Below are 19,901 nucleotides of genomic sequence, written 5' to 3'. Positions count from 1 at the left end.
CAGCCACCGCGTCGATTTTCGACGGAAGTGCAACTCAGCATCAAGGACGAGCTGGTTCGGCTTTTGAAAGCCGGGTTTATTCGGACAGCTCGATATGTTGAATGGTTGGCGAATATCGTTCTTGTTTTAAAGAAAAATGGTGCACTGCGCATATGCATCGATTTCAGAAATCTGAATCTGGCAACTCCCAAAGATGAGTATACAATGCCGATTTCAGACCTGTTAATCGACGCCGCGGCGAATCATGAGATGTTATCCTTTATGGATGGGCATGCTGGGTACAATCAAATATTCATCGCCGAAGCCGATGTGCATAAAACTGCTTTCCGTTGCCCGGGGGCACTCGGTACTTACGAGTGGGTTGTTATGCCATTCGGCCTCAAAAATGCCGGCGCCACATACCAACGAGCGATGAACACCATCTTCCACGACTTAATCGGAACCATCGTCGAAGTTTACATCGACGACGTTGTCATCAAATCTAAACGCCGACGGACACATCTGGACGACCTCCGACAGGCTTTCCTCCGCATGCGTCAGCACAACCTCAAGATGAATCCTGCCAAATGTGCTTTCGGCGTGTCGGCCGGAAATTTCCTTGGTTTCCTCGTGCATCACCGTGGAATTGAAGTCGATGCGAATAAAGCACGCGCAATCGTCGATGCCCCACCCCCAACGACGAAGAAACAACTTCAGTCCTTACTTGGCCAGATCAATTTCCTCCGCCGATTTATTGCTAACTCGGCCGGTAAAATGAAAGCGTTCTCCACGCTTTTGAAACTCAAGGACTCAGATAAATTCGTGTGGAACGGCGAGCATCAGGCGGCGTTTACACAAATCAAAGTATCCCTCACGAAACCCCCTGTCCTAGTTCCCCCTCGGCGTGGTAAACCTCTTAAGCTCTATATCTCGGCGGCCGAAGAATCCATCGGCTGCCTCCTCGCGCAAGACAATGATGCCGGCCGAGAGCAGGCTATATTTTATCTAAGCCGGCATCTCAATCAACCAGAGATCAATTATCCCGCCGTTGAGAAACTGTGTCTCGCCGTATTCTTCGCCGCATCCAAGCTCCGGCATTACATGCTCCCGTCGGTCACCCAAGTCATTGCCCAGACCGACGTTATCCGGTACATGCTTACCCGACCAATCGTCAAAGGCCGAATTGGGAAGTGGACAATGGCGTTGTCCGAATTTAGTTTGCAGTACGTGCCGCAGAAAGCTGTGAAAGGACAGGCGTTGGCCGATTTCCTTGCTCAGCACCCTTCGCCTTACGGTTTCGGGGATGCTGACGTCGAAATCGGCATGGTGGTGACCCGCGACAACTATTGGACGATGTATTTTGATGGTTCCAGTACTTCGTCTTCGGCCGGCGCGGGCATCGTCCTTCAATCTCCTCACAACGATCGCTGGTATTTTTCGCTCAAATTGGATTTCGAGTGCACCAATAATCAGGCCGAATACGAGGCTCTTGTCATTGGTCTTGGCCTCCTTCTTGACCTTCGAGCCACTCGTGCCCTCGTCCTCGGTGATTCTGAACTCGTGATTAACCAAATTAATGGGTCTTTTCGCTGCATGAGTTGTACTCTGGCGCCCTACCACATGGTCGCCAGCTATTTGGCCGAGTCTTTTGACGGTATTACATTCGAGCATATTTCTCGGGTTCATAATACCGACGCAGACGAGTTGGCTCAAATCGCCTCCGGTGCTCAACTCATGGGGGGCAAGCTAGGCCGGGAGATACCAATATTACGACAGCTATACCCGGCCTTGGTTAATCAGCAAATCCTCCGACGAGACAATGTGATCCGCACCAGGGTCATGTCCTTGCCTTCGTTGTTAGATCGGCAGGACTCTATAGAAATTTGCGCGGCCGAGGCTATACCAGATGATTGGAGGAAACCCATTATGCAGTACCTTGATAATCCTAACGGGACACATAGTCGCAGGACACGGGTTCACGCCATGAACTATGTCACGTACCAGAACGAGTTGTACCGAAAGGGCGAAGATGGTTTGTTACTGCTATGCCTCGGCCCCCAAGAGAGTGCTCGGGCGATCGCAGAGGTTCATGAAGGGGTATGCGGAGCTCACCAGTCTGGACGGAAAATGCGATGGCTACTCCGACGACACGGCTATTTTTGGCCGAGAATACTGAAAGATTGTATCGAGTTTGCACGAGGATGCGTGCAGTGCCAAATCCATGGGCCTATACAAAGGGTCCCGGCCGAATCACTACATTCGGTCATTAAGCCGTGGCCGTTTAGAGGATGGGCCATGGACGTAATCGGCAAAATCACGCCGACTTCTGGAGCTGCTAAGCATGCATGGATAATAGTCGCAACTGATTACTTTACTAAGTGGGTCGAAGCAAAATCATATGCCGAGTTAACATCTAAAGAAGTTTGCGACTTCGTGGAGGAACACATTGTGACTCGGTTCGGTGTACCGGAAACAATCATAACCGACAATGGAACAATCTTCACAGCCGAAAGGTTTAAAGAATACACGGCAAATTTGAACATTCGGCTGGAGCAGTCCACACCGTATTATCCACAGGCGAATGGGCAGGCCGAAGCAAGTAATAAAGTGTTGATCGGCATCCTCGAAAAAATAATAAAAGAGAGGCCTGGCATGTGGCATTTGAAGTTGAACGAGGCATTATGGGCATACCGAACGTCGCCCCGATCGGCGACTGCAACAACCCCATACGCATTAACCTACGGACACGATGCAGTGCTACCAGTCGAGTTGAGCATAAATTCGTTGCGATTAATTGAACAAAGTAGTTTGTTTAGCGCCGAATATAATCAGTCCATGAGACAGGAACTAGAAGATTTGGAAGAAGCGCGACTTGACGCTTATAACTTACTAGTGGCGCAAAAACAAATTGCCGAGCGAGCCTATAATCAAAAGGTGCGACAGAAAACGTTCGGCGAGGGTGAATTGGTGTGGCAAACGGTGTTGCCCGTAGGACTAAAAGATCCTAGGTTCGGCAAGTGGTCGCCGAATTGGGAAGGGCCGTTCATTGTGCATAAAGTATACGGCAAAGGGGCGTATCATCTTAAAGATTGGACTGGTGTGATTCACAAATTACCGATTAATGGGAAGTTTTTGAAGAAATACTATCCAGTTACTTGGGAAATGCGTGAGTAAAAAATCAATCCATTAAAATTGATAAGTATTTACAAGTGAGTAGGACGGTTGGTTTACATTCAAATACATCTAAGGAGAAGAGGGAAGAAGAGTGCTGAGCAGAGCCTTCAACTCCAACCACCGCACGTCGGCCATGATGACTTCGGCTTGCCGATTCTTTTTATCCAGCTTCAGCCGCTCGACTCGTTTGTTGGCCGCCGCATACTCAGTTAGGCGATCCTTCCCGCCTGACTCGAAGTCCCTCGCAAGCTCAGAAGCAATGGCCGACCGGCGTTTTGCTAGTTCGGCCATCTGACGGTCGAGCTCGGCTAACGTTTCTCCTTTTGCCCGTAGATCGTCAATCTTCGGACGGAGGGTGTCTTGAACGGCCATGGCGGCTTGCAGGTCCTGTTCGGCCTTCAGAGCAGTCTGGAAGATACTAAATGTCTCCCGAACGCGCTCCAAGGCAGACGATGCCCGGACAATGGCATCTCCGCTCAGGCGACCATCGGCTCCAAGGTCGTTCAGACACACGCCGAGCAAATCGAGACCGTTGCGCTCAAGAACTTGCGATGATGAGAGCGCTAGGACTTCTCGCAGCTGGGTTAGGGCACTTGGATCGGCAGCATCAATCGGAGCGGCCGAAGGGCCGGACTCTGCAATCGTGCTGGAGAGAAGGGCTTTGAATTCAACCTCCCATGAAGCCTGCACAAATAAATAAGGTTAAGTTTAAAGGAAGTCATGACAAGAATAGCAAGAAGGTGTCGTGTTTTAACCTGCCAAGAGGAGACCTCGGCCATGTCCCCAGGATCGTTGCTCGAACCTAAAGAACTCAATGGCCGAGCCCAATGTCTCAGATTGCTTCTCACTTCACACGGCCGATGGAGGTTATCTACGTTTGATGGCCACTGAGGCGGCCAGGAAATATAGATAACGCCCGTCGGCGAATAGAATTGACGGTGAAAAGAATGTACAGGCACCTGACATTTGGTATTTTCTTTGTTTAGAGGTCTAAAGCGGAAAAGTAATCAGGAGGAGACGAGTGAAGGTACTTACAAAGGCCGAGGTAACCTCCTGTGGAGGAATATGGAAGCTTTGGTCTTGGGGATGGACCGGCGATTCCGCCGTAGCCTCAGGTTCCTCGAGCAGCCGTTTGCCCCGGTCGGCTGCCGATGGGCCGACTGGCGCAGCTGCTTCAGAGGAGGCAGGGACGCCCTGGTCCTGAGAAGGAACGAGAGGTTCGGCCACCGGGATCGGTTCCTCGACCGGGCGCTTGCCACGATTAGCCGGGGAGGGGCCGGTTTGAACCGCCATCTCGGGCACCGGGATCGGTTCCTCGACCGTGCGCTTGCCACGATTAGCCGGGGAAGGGCCGGTTTGAACCGCCATCTCGGGTATTGGAGGAGGTTGTCGACGAGTATGAGGACGGTGCGCCAGCGGGACCTCGTCGCTCCCCTCGTTCTCGTCCAACACAAGGACCAAGGGCTTTGGATTCTTGGGAGAGGTTCCCTCGGTCGTAGAAACCGCCTGTTGTGGGACAGGTGCCTTCTCGACAGAGGGAGGTACAACTGATGCGCCGGCCATAGAGGCAGGCCGCGCTGGGGTCGTCTCTGCGGCCGAGGCCGGTTGTTTCTCGACCCCAGAATGGCCGGCGGCGGAAGAAGAAGCACTGGGAGTCGTCGTGTGACTGGAGATAACGTGGATCTCCCGGGCACCCTTCTTCGCCATTTGTTTGACCCGCTTGGCTGGCGGGGAAGGCTCGACAGCAGGCTCGGCCTCTTGGCGAGGCCGTTTGATCAGCACGGCCCTACCAGCGGGTTTGTCCTTTTGGGCCACGACCGATTTTTTCCCGGTCGTGGCAGCGGCAACTGCCTCCGTCTTTCTCAAAGGCCGACTACCTAAAAAGATAGACAATTCAGTAAGGCAACTCAATATGCAAGGTTGATGGAAAGGAAGAAAATGAAACCGGTACCTTGAGGATGAGGGGCCGAGGCCTTCTTAGGCCGGTCACTGAAGAGTCTGCTAAGCACGTCTTCGACCGGCGCACCAAAGAATTCCTGGGTGTATTTCTCCCACCACTCACCAAAGGTGTCGGTGCATTGGGTTTCCGGGGTGGCTGGTCGAAAGCGGAATTTTTGGCAGCGCTCTTGGAACTCCTTCACGGCGGTTCTACATTCCTTCTCAGAGGAACGAGGTTCGCGTCCACGGCTTAGGACCGTTCGGGAGGAGAGAAGGGGGATAGGGCAGCCTTGAAGGTAGCCGAGTTGTCGGGCGAGGAAGTTCGGATGATATACTTCCCATCCTGACCGTTTCCCATCGCAGCCGAGAGGGAGGTCGCGGGCAAGCACAAACGACCCCCAGGTCTGACGGAGATCGGCGTCCTCCTCCGCGCTCCATGGGGAGATAGGCAGCCTGATGGAGGAAGGATAGTTTCGACGACGACATATTAGGAACTCGTCGTTGGAGAAGTCGTCGAGAGCGAAGAGGTACCGAAATACCTCTTCGGCTTGATGGGGAGGTGTCGGTCGAGAGGCCAGTTGAGACCCAAGCGCCTCTGTTGGTGAGAATTCGGCTATGGCCGGCCGAAGGGAGGCGAAGTATACCTGCAACCAGAGTTGGAAGACCCAGAGAGGACCATTCTGGTGCGGGTCGACCTTTTGGAAGGTCGCCTCGGCCAGGCAGCGGAAAAGTTGGGCGAGAATGTTGGAACTCAGCGCCAAGACGTGACCACTAGCCAGGGCTTCGGCTACCGGCATGTTCTCGACCAAACACTTGTTTGACTTGGTACAACAAATGTATTTGTTGTACCAGTAGAAGAGGAAGGCTTCATGTTCTCCCTCTCGCAGGTCCTCTTCTCCTCGGCCGGCGAAGTGAAGATAGAGGGTGTTGTAATTACAGAAGTTCTTGTGGAGCTTCTGAATATCTTCCTTCGACGGGATATGACCGTCACGGCTCAAGGTCTCGAAGGCCCGACGGTCGAAGAGCGTTTTCAGGTCGATATTCGACGGATGCCCAGAGAGGGTCGCGTCGACAGGGATCCCGGTCGCCGAAGTCCCCAGAATGGCAGTAATATCCAGGATGGTGGGACCAATGGGACCCAGAGGGAGGACCATTGTGTTGGTGGCCGAGCACCAGAAGCACAGAGCGGCTTGGAGAAGTTCCTTGTCGGGGACGATTTCCATGGACGAAAGGAGGATGGCGTCGTAGATGCCAAGGGCCTTCCATCGCTCGCCGAAGAGTCGTTCCATTCGAACGACCCAGGCTGCCCAGGATGTGGTCGTCGAGGGCCAGGAGCCTTGGGGTTTAGCCGCATCCCATCGCGACCATTCAAACCCTTGAAGCAAGGGTTTTAGGCAGTGCTCCTGTAGAAGGCCGATGATAGTCGGCGGTATTGTAGCCTTGAAGAGAGGACCCAGGATTTGGTACTGGGTGTTCATGTCGTTTTCAAACCGGATGGTCTTGATCGAGCTCCGATCAAGGATCTTCTGATGTTGGTCACATTCCCTGGAAAGCTTGGAGATGAAGGATGCCATTATGAGAAAGAAGCCCGGAGTAAAAGGGTTTTCTGGGTTGGGGATTTAAAGACGAAGACTCGGAATAGGAGAGGCACTAGAAATCAATGGCAGAGAATTTCGGAAAGTTTGAGAGCGTAGAAGTACAAATGAGGAAATTTCGGTATTTATAGAGGTTGTGGGGGGAAGAGCAATCGTTCGAAATTCAAAACAAAGGGCAAAATCGACCGGAGGAATTGTTGATCATGATGAACATTTGGGAAATGCGGTTGAGAAGACCGAAGGTTTTAGGGTTTTGGGGGCGCACGATTGCGTGTGACGGCTAAATTAATGACGAAAAGACGGTTCGACGACCGCACGATGACAAATGGGCTCACGGACTGAGGTAGTGGCTCGCGGATTGAGATAATGGTCATGATGGCAAGACGGTTCAGGCTGCCGCACGCCTTAGACGTCATTATGTGGGATTGGCCATGTTAGAGGACGCCACGTGGCGAGTAGGTTAGCAGGATCAAGATCGTGCGATCGTGCTCAATAAATGCGCCTTGGAACTCGGATATGAGGATTCTAAATGGTAGATTCGCTTCTTCAAGGCCGGAACTCGGCCGAAGATTGCAGGCCGAGGACCTCAGAAGCGAGGGGGCAATGTTTGGGCCCAAAATAATAGTTTGGGCCGAGTGTAGAATCATTCTCGGCCCGGAAGGCCTTGCGACAAGAAGACCATGGATCGTTCAGCTTGTGGGCTTCCAAACCTAGGCCGGTTAGGTCAAAATGCAATGACAAGTCGAGTCCTGATACAATAGGGAGTCTCGGCAGGATTAACAACCTAGAAGCGGATAGGGCTCGAATAAGGACTAGGTTCACAATCCTAATGAAAATAGGACTGGTCGAGGTGATATTGATCCGGAGAGGGAAAACCTAGTCCGAATAGGATTCTATCTCAGATTCAGGGTCCAGTGCTATAAATAGCGGAAGCTGTGCATCAGGAAAAGCCCCCACAAAATCAATACAAAATTGCCCTGCGCAAACTCTCACAACTTGAGATCTTTTTCTTTTCCTTTTTCGCTGACACATCTTCCGTTGGCATCAACAGCACTGTGGAAGCAACCGGTGGTATCTTAAGTCGGCATAGATAGCTCTGTCACCGTAGAATTGGTCGGTCTCGCAGTATCTTCCGTTGGCATCAACAGCACTGCGGCGAGAACGGTCGATTACCTATCCAAGTCTCGGTCGAGAAGGGTTTTCGAATCCTTGTTGGTCGAGGTCACCTCATTAGCCTTCTCGGCGAGGTGAGGTGTCACAGTTATTACATTCGGCACATTGCAAGCCGAATTCGGTTCGTGAACTTTGTAAGAAATAGCAGCCTTGTCTTCAGGCTCGAGAACCCAAGAGGCCGAGACGTGTTCCTTTCTCGGCCGCAATCGCAAGACACAGAAGTCAGTAGCGCGACCCAACGCAGCATCATCAAATTTACTCCTCGGCCGAGCCTTGGCCGACGAGTTGGCACGCCCGCAATCACCGAAGGACGTAGTTAGCTTAGAATATACTTGGCCTGCGCGCCACGTAGGCTTTGTAATTTCTAGGGTCAACAGTCACCCATCATAGGATTGCTCTCGTGTGCTACTCGCTTAACTTCGGAGTTCTGATGGAACCCGAAGCCGGTGAGCTCCTAAAAGACCTTATGCTAGGTAGGGATGAGAATATACATATAAGGATCACTCCCCTAGGCGATGTGGGATCTTACATTGAGCCATAAGATTTTGAGGTAAAATAGTAATTTAAGTTTTACCTCATCCATTTACCTCAAAGTTGTGTACCTTGTGTAAGTAGAAATATGTAGCATCACTAAATGGACCTTATAAAAGATGTCTTGAGTCCCAATTTGTCTCATGCTTTTCAAAGATTACATTTGCCTCGTTGAAATGAATACCTTGTCATTCCAAGATGCTCAAATTGAATGTACAACCCAAACATTAGATTGTAGAAAACGAACAAAAAAGTGTCAAATTAAGAGTTCCTATGGCCTGCGTAGATCCACAAAATGAAAGCCCATTCCTCTTTCCCTTCCGCAGATACTTGAAAAATGTTAGCCACGGGGGCCACGCCCAACATGCTATTTTTAAGTACAATTTACATATCACAGATACATCGTTACGTGACATTATATGCAAATAAAATAAAGACATTTAATGAAAATTTACACATGTAATAACTTTATTGACACGGAATGTAAGTCATTCACATTTTCAAATGTTACCATGACATACTACTATTGACTTGTCTTTCTTTGTGCACATATTTCTATTTTCCTTCTTCATTCTTCACCGCACTCTGTAATTATGTACCATAATCGAAACAGTTATGCCATCCATTATGAATCATTTGTGTAAAATATAACAACTCAAAATCGTTGAGCCGTTTAATTAATATTATGATAAATCAACACTTCCCCATAAAAACTTCCATGTTTTCAACTTGGCTCTTTGAAGACCTCTGGCCCTAATGATTTTCCGGGGCTGTTTTACCACAAATTTTGGGATACTGTTCATGAAGTGATAGTAGGGACAACCAAGGAATTTATGGATGGTTTGTTATATCTACACCAACTCAACAAAACCCATATTGCCCTTATTCTGAAAGTCCCTAACCCAGAAAATACAAGTCAATTCAGACCTATTAGCCTTTGCAACAACTCTTACAAGATTTTATCGACAGTTCTTTCCAACCGCCTCAAAACCATCCTACCATATATTATATCCTACCACCAAAATGCTTTTGTGCCTAACCGTCAAAACCATGACAATCTTTTTCTAGCCTATGAAGCTTACCACTACTTGAAACTCAAGAAAAAAGGAAAGAGGTGTGAGTTGGCTTTGAAATTAGACATGAACAAAGCTTATGATAGGGTGGAGTGGGACCTTTTGGAGGAGACTATATACAGAGCCGGCCATGAGGGTGTGCAAAAAGTGACACCGCACATGGCCCCCGATTCGAAAAGGTCCCCAAATTTTCTTTACATGTCAACAGATACATATTATGTACTTAAATGTGCAAGATAATGATAATTACCATACTAGAGCTAGTGGTGTAAGCCTTCAATCTTCTTGTACATGGCCTGGGTTCAAGTCCTTGTGGAACTATTTTGCTATTTTTAAGTTTTGCAAATTTATTAACTTAAAAAGTTGATAAGTTTTACGCAAAAAAACCATGCAACATATTTCGAACTGAAGATCTTTCAAGACAGGAAGCACTCTTGTCCACTCAAATAATACTTATAATTTGGTGCTCTAATTTTAGTATTTAAATTTTATAGATACAAATTGAAAAAAAATAACAAAGAAAATACAATATTAAAAAAGATGAAGGGCCTCTATCTAAATATTGCACAGGACCCCTAAATTCTCAGGGCCGAGCCCTGACTATATATGTTGAGAATGGGGTTTGATATTTCTTGGGTGGCGTTGTATTAGAACTACTTCTTTGTTGATGTTGATCAATGGGAAGCCGGGGAAGTTTTTCAACCCATCAAGGGGATTGAGGCAAGGGGATCCTCTCCCTACCTCTTCCTCTTGGTGAGCGAAGTGCTTTCACAAAACATATGTTATGCTACTAATGTGAATTTTGTGCAGAGGATGACTATTAGCAGAGGTGGCCCCATGCTATAACCTATCTTTTTCACCGACGACTCACTTTTCTTCCTTCGTGCCACTGTGGAGAATTGTCACAATATTATGAAGATTTTCGATGTTTATTACGTTGCTTCAAGACAACAAATCAATTATGATAAATCCTCTGTCTACTTTAGTGACAATACTACGGTGGATGCCAAGACAGAAATGTGTGCAATTATAAGAATTCCAGCTACGGATGACCCGGGGGTGTAATTGGGATTGCCATCTATTTGGGGAAGGTCTAAAAGAGCAGCATTGGGTTACATCAGAGAAAGGATTTCGAAGAAGATTAAGGGTTGGAAGGCCTCTCGCTTGTCAATGGCGAGGAGAGAAGTTCTTATCAAAGTCATGGCTCTCGCGGTCCTGGCTTATCCGATGACTTGCTTTAAATTTCCCACCACTTTATGCAAAGCTATTAATGGAGATATGAGCAGTTTTTGATGGGGAGATTGTGAGGACGAGAAGAAGATTCATTGAAGTACTTGGGGAAGTTTATGCAACCCCAAGTTTAAAGGAGGAATAGGATTTAGAGATATTGAAAGTTTCAATGATGCTCTTCTTGGGAAGCAGTGTTGGAGAATCATTTGCAACCCCGACGCTCTATGGGTCATAATTCTTAAGGCACGTTACTTTCCAAATTGTGACTTCCTTCAAGCTACTCGAGGTTCACATCTTTCATGGGTTTGGGTTAGCCTTTTGGAGGGTAGAAAAATGATGGAAAATGGTGCTTTGTGGCAGATTGGTAATGGTGAAACTGTGAAGGCATGGAATGACAACTGGCTCCCCGATATGGAAAGACTGAAGCCCACTCCTCAAGCAATTCTACCGGGATGTGCTCTGTCTCTTGTGTGTGACTTGATTGGGAGAGAAGACTCAACGTGGAATTTGAGTATATATGAGCATCTGTTGAAGGAAGAAGATATGAGTCTGATTCGTGCTATCCTGCTTTACCTGTTGGATATCCCGAATCGTCTTATCTGGCCTTGGACGAAGGATGGTGTGTACATAGTGAAAAGTGGTTACTTTTGGAGACTCAAATTTAAATATCAAAATATTGTTGTCCACCAACACTCTTCTCATCAAGTCGACAAGAAAATATGGAAGTTTGTTTGGAGTGTGAAGTTACTTCCTAAGATTTGCAACTTTCTGTGGCAAGCTATGTCTTCTTTTCTCCCAACCAAGTTGATCCTATCTCGAAGACATCTTGCAAACAACGCATGTTGCCCTATTTGCCTGGTAGATGATGAGCCGATTAAACACATGTGGTTGCTTTGTCCATGGACTCGGCCGATGTGGTTTGGTTATCTTTTGAGCTACTTACCGAGCCCACATTGTATAATCAGGTTTGATAAATGGTTTTTAGGGATGATCAAATCGTCTCCGGCACCTGACTGTAATCAGCTCATTATTGTTCTTGGGATTACTTGCTGGGAAATTTGGAAAGAAAGGTTTCTATTCCCATTCCTGTCCAAGTGAACCACAAATGTCGTTTGTCCGTTGCTGAAATTATGAGTCACCGATCTAGAATTAGTCACGCAAAGGGAATAGTGGGAATGGAGTGCAGGTTGTTGCATTGTGCCCTCCTACATATCACATGATCAAAGTTAATGTAAATGGCGCCTGGAAGGGCAATCCATTAGCAGTTGACATTGGAGTTGTTATGAGAGACTCAGTGGGTAGTCTGATTGGGGGGGGGGGGGGGGGGGGTGAATTGCATCCATTTGATTCGGTCACCTAAAGAAGTGGAAGCTGAAACTATATTTGAAATTTTGAAACTTACGGCCATCGTAATATGGTTTTGGAAAATGATTGCAAAAATGTTATGGACATAATTCAGAAAATGATTGTGGGAGAAATGAGGAGACATGCTTGCTTGTTCTCTTCTCTTCATTGGAAATGGATTCCTAGGTCAGCAAACAAAGCAGCTCACGCAGCTGCATCGTTGGCGATACAAAGGGTGTGCTCTTCGAAATGGGACTCTGTGCCTGCTCCCTCTTTTGTCGGTGTTCTGTCTAGGGATGGCGTCCCTTGTCCTTCTTCTATATAATCCCCATGTGGGGCCGGAATAGCCCCTCCATCTTGGGTGTAGGTAGATTTTTTGGTAGCCTGCTGTTTGGCTAGATAGCTAGTTCTTACTTACTGGAACATGTCTGTTCCTGCTCTATGTAAGAGCTGTGCTTATCTTCTCCTTTTCTAAGGAGTCTATCTGTATTCTCTTCTCCATGTTGCTTTTTAATGGAATTCCAATTGACCAAAAAAAATCATATCATATATCTATAGACTATAAGAACTGGAATGAGGATCCTCTTCGGATCGGAGATCCTCAAATCGTGTCTGTTCTTCGTATATCGTGAGGTAAGTTTTCATTCGATATTGTTCATGTTTAATTTTAAATAAAAATATTTAAATAATTTTTACTGCACTATATACGATGAACAAACACGATTTAAAAATTTCAAGAATCTTCACAAAGAAAATCCAGAGAAAATCCTCATTCATAAGAATTGGATCATAATTCGTGTCTTCTCCCAGATCCTACTCTGTTGTCCTTTTTTTAGCTTACCCGATTTTATTGTCGTCGACATATGTAGCATGCCGCACAAGAAAATTGTAGCTGACCAGCCACATTGTGCGACACGTGTCCTCATCCAAACACGTGGCAGAGTCAGAGAGCACTACCAAAACATCATAAAAGCCATGCAAACCATGAGAAAACCAGTGAAATATTGGAAGACAAATAGCCTAGAAATCAAGATCTCTGAGATGGCGAGCAACCAAAAGCAGCAGAGCAGAAAGCCAGCTGAGGGCGAAGCAAAAGGGAAGGTGGAGGAAGAGCTGTCGATGAAGGACAGTCCGTACCTGCAGTACGATAACCTGGAGGATTACAAGCGCCAGGCATACGGAACGGAAGGCCACCAACAGGTGGAGCCAGGGCGAGGTGCTGGCTCCACAGAAGCCCCCACCGTTTCCGGCACCACTGTCTCCTCTCAGGGTGATATTTCTGCCCCTGAAGCTATTAACCAACAAGGAGTTCCTTAGTTTCCTTGCTTGTTTTTTTGCCTTTTGTTATGAAGATATTTGATTGGTAATAGATGCATGTGTTTGTGTGAAGATCCAATCGAAATGCGAGTTTGCGTTTGGTGTGGATTGCATTTTGTTTTGGGATCATGTAGTTGATTCAAGCTGTGTGTTGCAGGGATAATGGATGATGTTGATTATTCGATGCCCGTAGGCGCAGGGACGACTCCGGCATTTTTCTTAAAATGAAGACATTAACAATCATATTCTGGTCGCTCAAGTTCTTCGTATATTGTGTGTGTGTGTTTTTCAAATACATTCCTTTAATCATTTTCTTACAATTGATCTTGGAGAAGGCAAGATTAAGGGACATTAGTTTGGAATTGAATCAAATCATGATGGCAAACTAGGTATATCTGATAGATTTTGAATATTCTTCAATCTTGTGAGGGAGAGATCAAGAAGTGGTAAACTTGAAAAGCAATGTATTTTGGGACTGCTTCTGTAATACTCTTAGTTTCCACTCGCTGGTGGTAATTGTCATACATTTATAAGGAATGTTATATTTTGTAAATGTAGGACCTAACTACATCATGAATGAGGCTTTTCTTTTTACAAGGGATAGCAGTTCATTAATGAACAAGTACAGATATAAGTGCTGTCGCAATGGTTGCAATTTTTCAGTGATTTGGAGATAATTTTCACACACAAACAGTAATCCCCTAAATGACTAGCGCAAGCAGCATCGGCACTAGCACAACTTCCTCATCTACTCTCTTAAATGTTAAACAGTTTTCACAGGTTGCCAACTCGAACTTTCAGTTTGAAACAAGTTGATATTTGTGCTGGGCCAAAAAGAGATTTAACTATGCCACACATGATTTTATCTTTTAACCAATTCATATCTATATCGAATTAGGTCTCCGCTAGTAGTCGCGGATTCAGAAATTTACCATAATGGGGTGACGAACAAGAAGCTTCTGAAATCTAAATATATATACTTTCATTTGTAATTGGTGACGATATGTTCTCATATTTTAGAAATGTCGTATCACAATCAACATAATCAAATATATTTTTCATCATATATAACTATGTTATCATTTAACCATTGATTTTCATTCATTTTTTATTGTATACAACCAAGCTATCATTCAACCATTGATTTTTCATATGATGTGGATTCTTTACAATATTTATCACTAGAAAAGTTGTCTCTATTTTGAAAACGTTGTAGCTTTGGTATGATTTAATTATAAAAACTAGTATTCGCCTACACACTTTGTGTGTATGAACACATTTTTTAAGAAAATGAGAAGGAGAAAGGGGGAGGGAGAGATAAGTACCGTTTGGTACGCAGACGGGACGGAACGGGACGGGACAGGACGGAACGGATGATGTAAATATTGAAAAAGATAAGGAGAAATTTTGTCATAAAATGTTATAAATTTGTGTTCCACGGATGTGGAACGGGTCGTTCCAGGGGGAAGAGGTGGAACGAAAAATTAGTCAAATTTCGTCCCATGGGATAACCCGTTCCACAGTTTTTAAGCGCACCAAACGTGGGACGGAACGGCTCGTCCCGTTCTGTCCCGTCCCGTCCCACGTACCAATAGAGAACGTGGGGGGGGGGAGTGTGAGGTTTTTGTTTTTGGTTTTTTTTTTGTTTTAATTTTAAATATTAGAGATATTTTAACATCATCTGTAAGTGAGGCTTCAATAAAAAATAGTAAAATTTAGACATGTGAAATTACATTATTGCCTATCATTTTTTTTATGTGATAGAAGACTTAGTTGTCTTTTTACCCTCTTTTAATTGACAAAAAGAATTTCATTAATTAATAGAAATAATAATAAATGGTCTCTATTGTGCTTGCCTTAAGTATTATAAGAGTCATTTAAGTATTTAAAGGGGAGAGATTAGAAGTTGTTGGGGTCAGTAGCAGCCAATGCCCACATTGGCTCCTCCACTGTCTGCTGGTTAGACGTATCCCTTAGAGCAACTCCAATGTAGGAGCCCTCCTCCCAGGCTATTCACTATTTAATCCACCCAGTGAACAGTAACCGCCCTTAATGAATAGTGCATTCCCCTGGCAATTGTCTTTTGCATCTCCACCCCTGCATTGAATAGCCCTGGCAATTGGCAATAAAATATTAGTATTTTTTTTATTTATAAAATAATGCAAAATAATTTTTAATTGTTTTCCTTTTTCTTTTTTCCTATTCCTTTTCCATTTCATTTTTTCAAACTCAGCCGACAACCATTCTCTCGTTTTTTCCAGAACACTCTTCATGTTTCCTAGCCCTCTGTCTCTCATTTCTCTCTCTCTCTCTCTCTACGAAGCAACCCCCCTCATTGCAGACGTCGTTGCCCTCCTCTCCCTCCCCTTCTTCTCCTCCACCGCCATGTCCTCCACTGCGCAGTCTCCGTCTCTCGCATCGCAGACGCCGGAATCGCATGCTCCGAATCCTCCGTCAGCTCCTTCTCCTCCTCCACCGTGACCACCACTGGAGCTGGAGAGGATGGGGATTGTGGACGAGAACGGCGCGATGTTGGAGGAGTTCGAGGCCTAACAGAAAAAAAAACATTAAAACAGACGTTTGACGTCAGCTGACGTCAAACCCACCTCAGGCTCTCGGGCCGGCGAGAATCGACGGGCCTGGCGCTCGGGGGTGCTCGGGCTCCCTCGCCAGCCAACGCTGGACTTCCTCCCTCGGGCAATTAAGCCCTGTTCCAGAGCTTGTCCCTCGAGCAGGAGCTCCCGCTGGAGCTGCTCTTAATGAACCTAGGTGAAAATACACCTTGGTTCGTCCTAACCCAAGTTAAAATCCTCGGCGAATTTTCTTCGTTGGACTTATTACCAACTGCAAAACTTGTTTGGCCAAGACTTCCATCTTCAATTAGATAGACGTCTCTTTACACATGAGACTCTCGGCGAAAGTCATAACCCAAAAAAATCGCTTCTAGAACCCGACTTACAAAAGTCCAACATAATAAGTTGGCCCGCTAATGCTTCTTACTTTACAACCACTGAAATCTGGCTTAAACCTTAATAATCTTAATAAAAATACTGCCACCCCATCACATGATGTAATGAATTCTTTCATAATTTTTTTATCTATTTATTAAGACTATCCTCTATATGATCAACCATATAAACAAAAGAAACACCTTCATTCACCCAAAAAAAAAAGAAAAAAGAGAGGAGGAATCTCAACTCCCCTGAATGATCATAAACGATCGTACTACACCACTTGGAGCTAGGCATGCAATGGAAGGCAATCCACTTTGATTTCATAATTTCGATAGAGACAATCTCGGTCTCCGCTAATGGCCGGCCCCAGAGGCCACAAATTCCACACTTCCTTTTTAGTCACTCCCAAACAAGAAGAGGAGACACCACTATTCCATTGGGTCGCCTGCCTTCCCCCTCTCCCCTTTTATTCCTTCTTTATTGCTTTTTCGGCGCTCCACTTGCTTCTCATCACATATATTTTGGCACACATCGTTTTCACTTCTCCAGTAGTCCAGATATTCTTATGAACAAGACTTGCATCTTCAATGAGAGAATACAAATGAACGGTTCATGATAAATATATTACTTGATAGTTGATACTCATTATCTTATTCTTTACAATCAGATGATACCACATGACAAACATCTATTAGATAATTGAGGTGACTTTTTAACATGCAACAAACATTATTGGAATTATGCAATAATATCAATGGAGACTATCTCCTTGCGTAGAGTGATTTGAATTCACTTTTTCTTTTATATACATAAATAGTGCAAATGAGATTGTAATGAATCATACAATGAATTATATCCATAATTCATATCAAACTTGTCATTAAGAAAGTTAAACTTTTTTTTTTGTTTTGAAACAAAAAAAGTCAAATTTAAGACTTCATACTTAATTAAAAAAATAATATTAAAAGGTAAAGCGAGTGGAAAAATCACTCCCTATATTTTTTATATTTTAAATTTGGGATGTTCTTCTCTTTATATTCCACATGTCTCACTTCCTCACACCCTCTAAGCCTCTGACCCAACTCTATTTATAATCCTCTCATTTTCTCAACATCCTTGCAACCCTCATTTCTTCACAAGGAATAAACAAAGAAAAAGAAAAAATAGGAGAACCCCAGTTCAGAAAACACAATGGCAGCAGTTCCAAACATTGCTGCTGATGATGAACAAGAAAGAGTACTCCTTGACGAAGATTTTGCCTCCGACGCTGACGAATTTGAGGAAGAACAAGAAGAAGATGAAGAGGAAGAAGTGTCACTTTGTGATCTTCCAGTGAATTTGATCAAACAGGATCAAACACAATTTTCCAATCTCAATCTCAAATCTGAGTCTTCCCATGTCGCCATTGAAAAGCAAGATCAAGAATTTGATTTCTGTTCGTCGATGCGTGGCGGGTTGAATAATTTGTTGGCAGACACAAAAATGTGTGCTGCAGATGAAGTGTTCTTCCAAGGCCAAATTCTTCCTCTCCGCCTCTCCATCAGCTCAGATACCCGCTCCAACAGACCAACCAGGCAGTGTCCGTTGAGCGGTGTCGGGCTCAGAAGCAGCAGTTGCAGAAGCAGAATTAGTCACAACTCATCATTCAGCAGCAGCACCAGCTCCACCACCACAACAGGCATTGCTTCAAAGCCAAGAGCAACAAGACCAAGAAACCAATTCTACACAGAACCAAGTCCAAAACCGCAAATCAAAATTCCGAATTCTCGATTAGAAAAGGCGGGCAGCCGGCATCATAAGTCCTCGATGTGGGATTTTTTCCGGTTGGGATTGGTGCGCACTCCCGACATGGAATTGCAGGATTTTAACAAGGTACTTCGCAGCAATAGTAGTACTAGTACTCGCGCGAATAACAACGCGAGAAATTCCGTCAGTCGAAATAGCAGTGTTAGTAGCACCAACAGTACAAGTTTCATATCCAGTTACAACAATGCTGCTAGTGCTATTAGTGGTTTGAAGTCGGATAATTTGAAACAGAAGAAGCAGAGCTTTTTTAGCAGTGTTCATGGCTGCAAGTGCTCGATCGAAATGGTGGCTTCTGATAACGTGATTTTCAAGAGCCGATCGAGCAGCGGTAGGAGTAGTAGTGCAAGTCACATCAATGAAGGTGGTGGTGTAAGAGCGGCAGCAGCTGATTCGATGCATGCCGCGTCGGAAGAAAAAGTAGCGATAGAGTTGAAGATGATGACGAGGAAGAATAACAAGAAGCAGCAGCAAAGTTGTAAACATAAGGAAAAGCAGGCCCTTTCACATCACAGAACGTATGAATGGCTAAAGCAGCACTCGCATGCAAACTCTCCTTTTCCTGTGCATGTTTAAAGTTGATGGCGGTGGTGGTGGTGGTCGACGACCGGTGGTGGGGATTGGAAGTTAAAAAGGAAAATGATTTTTGTACGTCTCTTTTATTTTTCTGCACACTAGTTTATTTTTGTCCATCGGTTCCACTAACACTAAATTATTTTGTGATTGACAAATTAAAATTTCAATTATATTTTAGGAAAAAATGGGATTTTAATATAATTGAAATTTAGTTTTTGAGTGCAAATTGAGTATACGTGGTATAAGGAGAAATGAAAAAGTTGTTAGCATTCCTCATGTCGGATAAACATAGTTGTCTCGAGAGAGAAAGATGGGTTTGCGGTTGAAATGAGAAAATTGCTAGCATTCATCTTGCCAGGTAAACGTAGTTGTGTCAAGAGAGAAAGAATGGTGTGCAAAAGTCACTTTTTTTCTAGTGTAAAAAACAGTTTTCCTCTAGAAAGCTATATGTGGTTCCAATGTTTAGAAGGTTTTAGCTTTCTTGATGAAAGCTTGAAATATGGAAAAACAATTATATGCTCTCTAGCATGCCTGCAATTTGCTTTATTTAACTATCATTTGTTTATCTTTTCTTTTTTTGGTTCGCTTTAATTTGAAATAATATTTACATTAATTTTGTTTTTTGTTGTTAAACTTTTAGGCTCTTTGGGTTTAATTTTTATAATTAGCTTTGAATTTGAGTTTAAATTAATTAATTAAATGATTAAGCATGGGTGGGTGTGATTGTGGTAGTCATGATTAAAGTGTGAGTGAGTTGAAGCTTTTTGGGTGGATGCTATCTATATTCGTGACTGTTACAAGGGCACACGAGAAAGAGAGAGAAAGGGAGAGGTGGTGAAAAGCTAACGGAAGAGGGAACTCATGGAGTTCTTTCAAAGTTCAAAAAGAATGGGAAAAGATGTCTGGAAAAAAAAAATCTAAGAGAGCAGTTGAAAAAACTAAACAAGGAAAAGAAAAAAGTGGTAGGGTTTTTATCTTTTGACAACAGGGCATAAACTAGAAAGAAAATGATGGATTACATAAAATGTCACATGGTAACGATACTTCAGTTATATCTACAATTAGCAATCAACGACAAGAAATGAGAAGCTTGCTAAAAATCTAATAGGTTTTGACACAAGTATAGACATTCTATGGATGGAAAAAAACCAACCAAATTGGACTGGATTTGTGATTTGGTTTGGTTTTCCACAAAGTATAACTTTTACATTGAA

At 44.7% G+C, this 19,901-nt stretch overlaps 2 protein-coding genes across 2 annotated transcripts; both read left to right on the top strand.

Moving 5' to 3' along the window:
• The first annotated feature begins 12,924 nt into the window (after window positions 1–12,924).
• On the top strand, window positions 12,925–13,951 carry LOC114821629 (uncharacterized). The gene is made up of 2 exons (XM_029094573.2): window positions 12,925–13,307; window positions 13,512–13,951. Exons 1-2 carry the CDS (start codon window positions 13,013–13,015, stop codon window positions 13,580–13,582), a joined length of 366 nt encoding a protein of 121 aa, XP_028950406.2. The 5' UTR covers window positions 12,925–13,012; the 3' UTR covers window positions 13,583–13,951.
• A 3,426-nt stretch (window positions 13,952–17,377) lies between these two features.
• On the top strand, window positions 17,378–19,215 carry LOC103401479 (probable membrane-associated kinase regulator 1). Its single transcript, XM_008340189.4, has one exon. The coding sequence runs from the start codon at window positions 17,500–17,502 to the stop codon at window positions 18,685–18,687; it is 1,188 nt and encodes a 395-aa protein (XP_008338411.3). The 5' UTR covers window positions 17,378–17,499; the 3' UTR covers window positions 18,688–19,215.
• Window positions 19,216–19,901: the final 686 nt, after the last annotated feature.

The sequence above is a fragment of the Malus domestica genome, chromosome 15 (genome assembly GCF_042453785.1).
Source record: "Malus domestica chromosome 15, GDT2T_hap1".
NCBI lineage: Eukaryota > Viridiplantae > Streptophyta > Magnoliopsida > Rosales > Rosaceae > Malus > Malus domestica.
Note: the sequence above shows the minus strand (reverse complement) of the source record. Positions and strands in the feature narration are given on the sequence as shown.

Excerpts from the sequence above, each read along its gene's own strand:
- LOC114821629 (XM_029094573.2), top strand. The coding sequence starts at position 13,013 with ATGCAAACCATGAGAAAACCAGTGAAATATTGGAAGACAAATAGCCTA. Across the intron at positions 13,308-13,511 it reads CACCACTGTCTCCTCTCAGG|GGATAATGGATGATGTTGAT; the intron begins GTGATATTTCTG and ends TGTGTGTTGCAG.
- LOC103401479 (XM_008340189.4), top strand. The coding sequence starts at position 17,500 with ATGGCAGCAGTTCCAAACATTGCTGCTGATGATGAACAAGAAAGAGTA.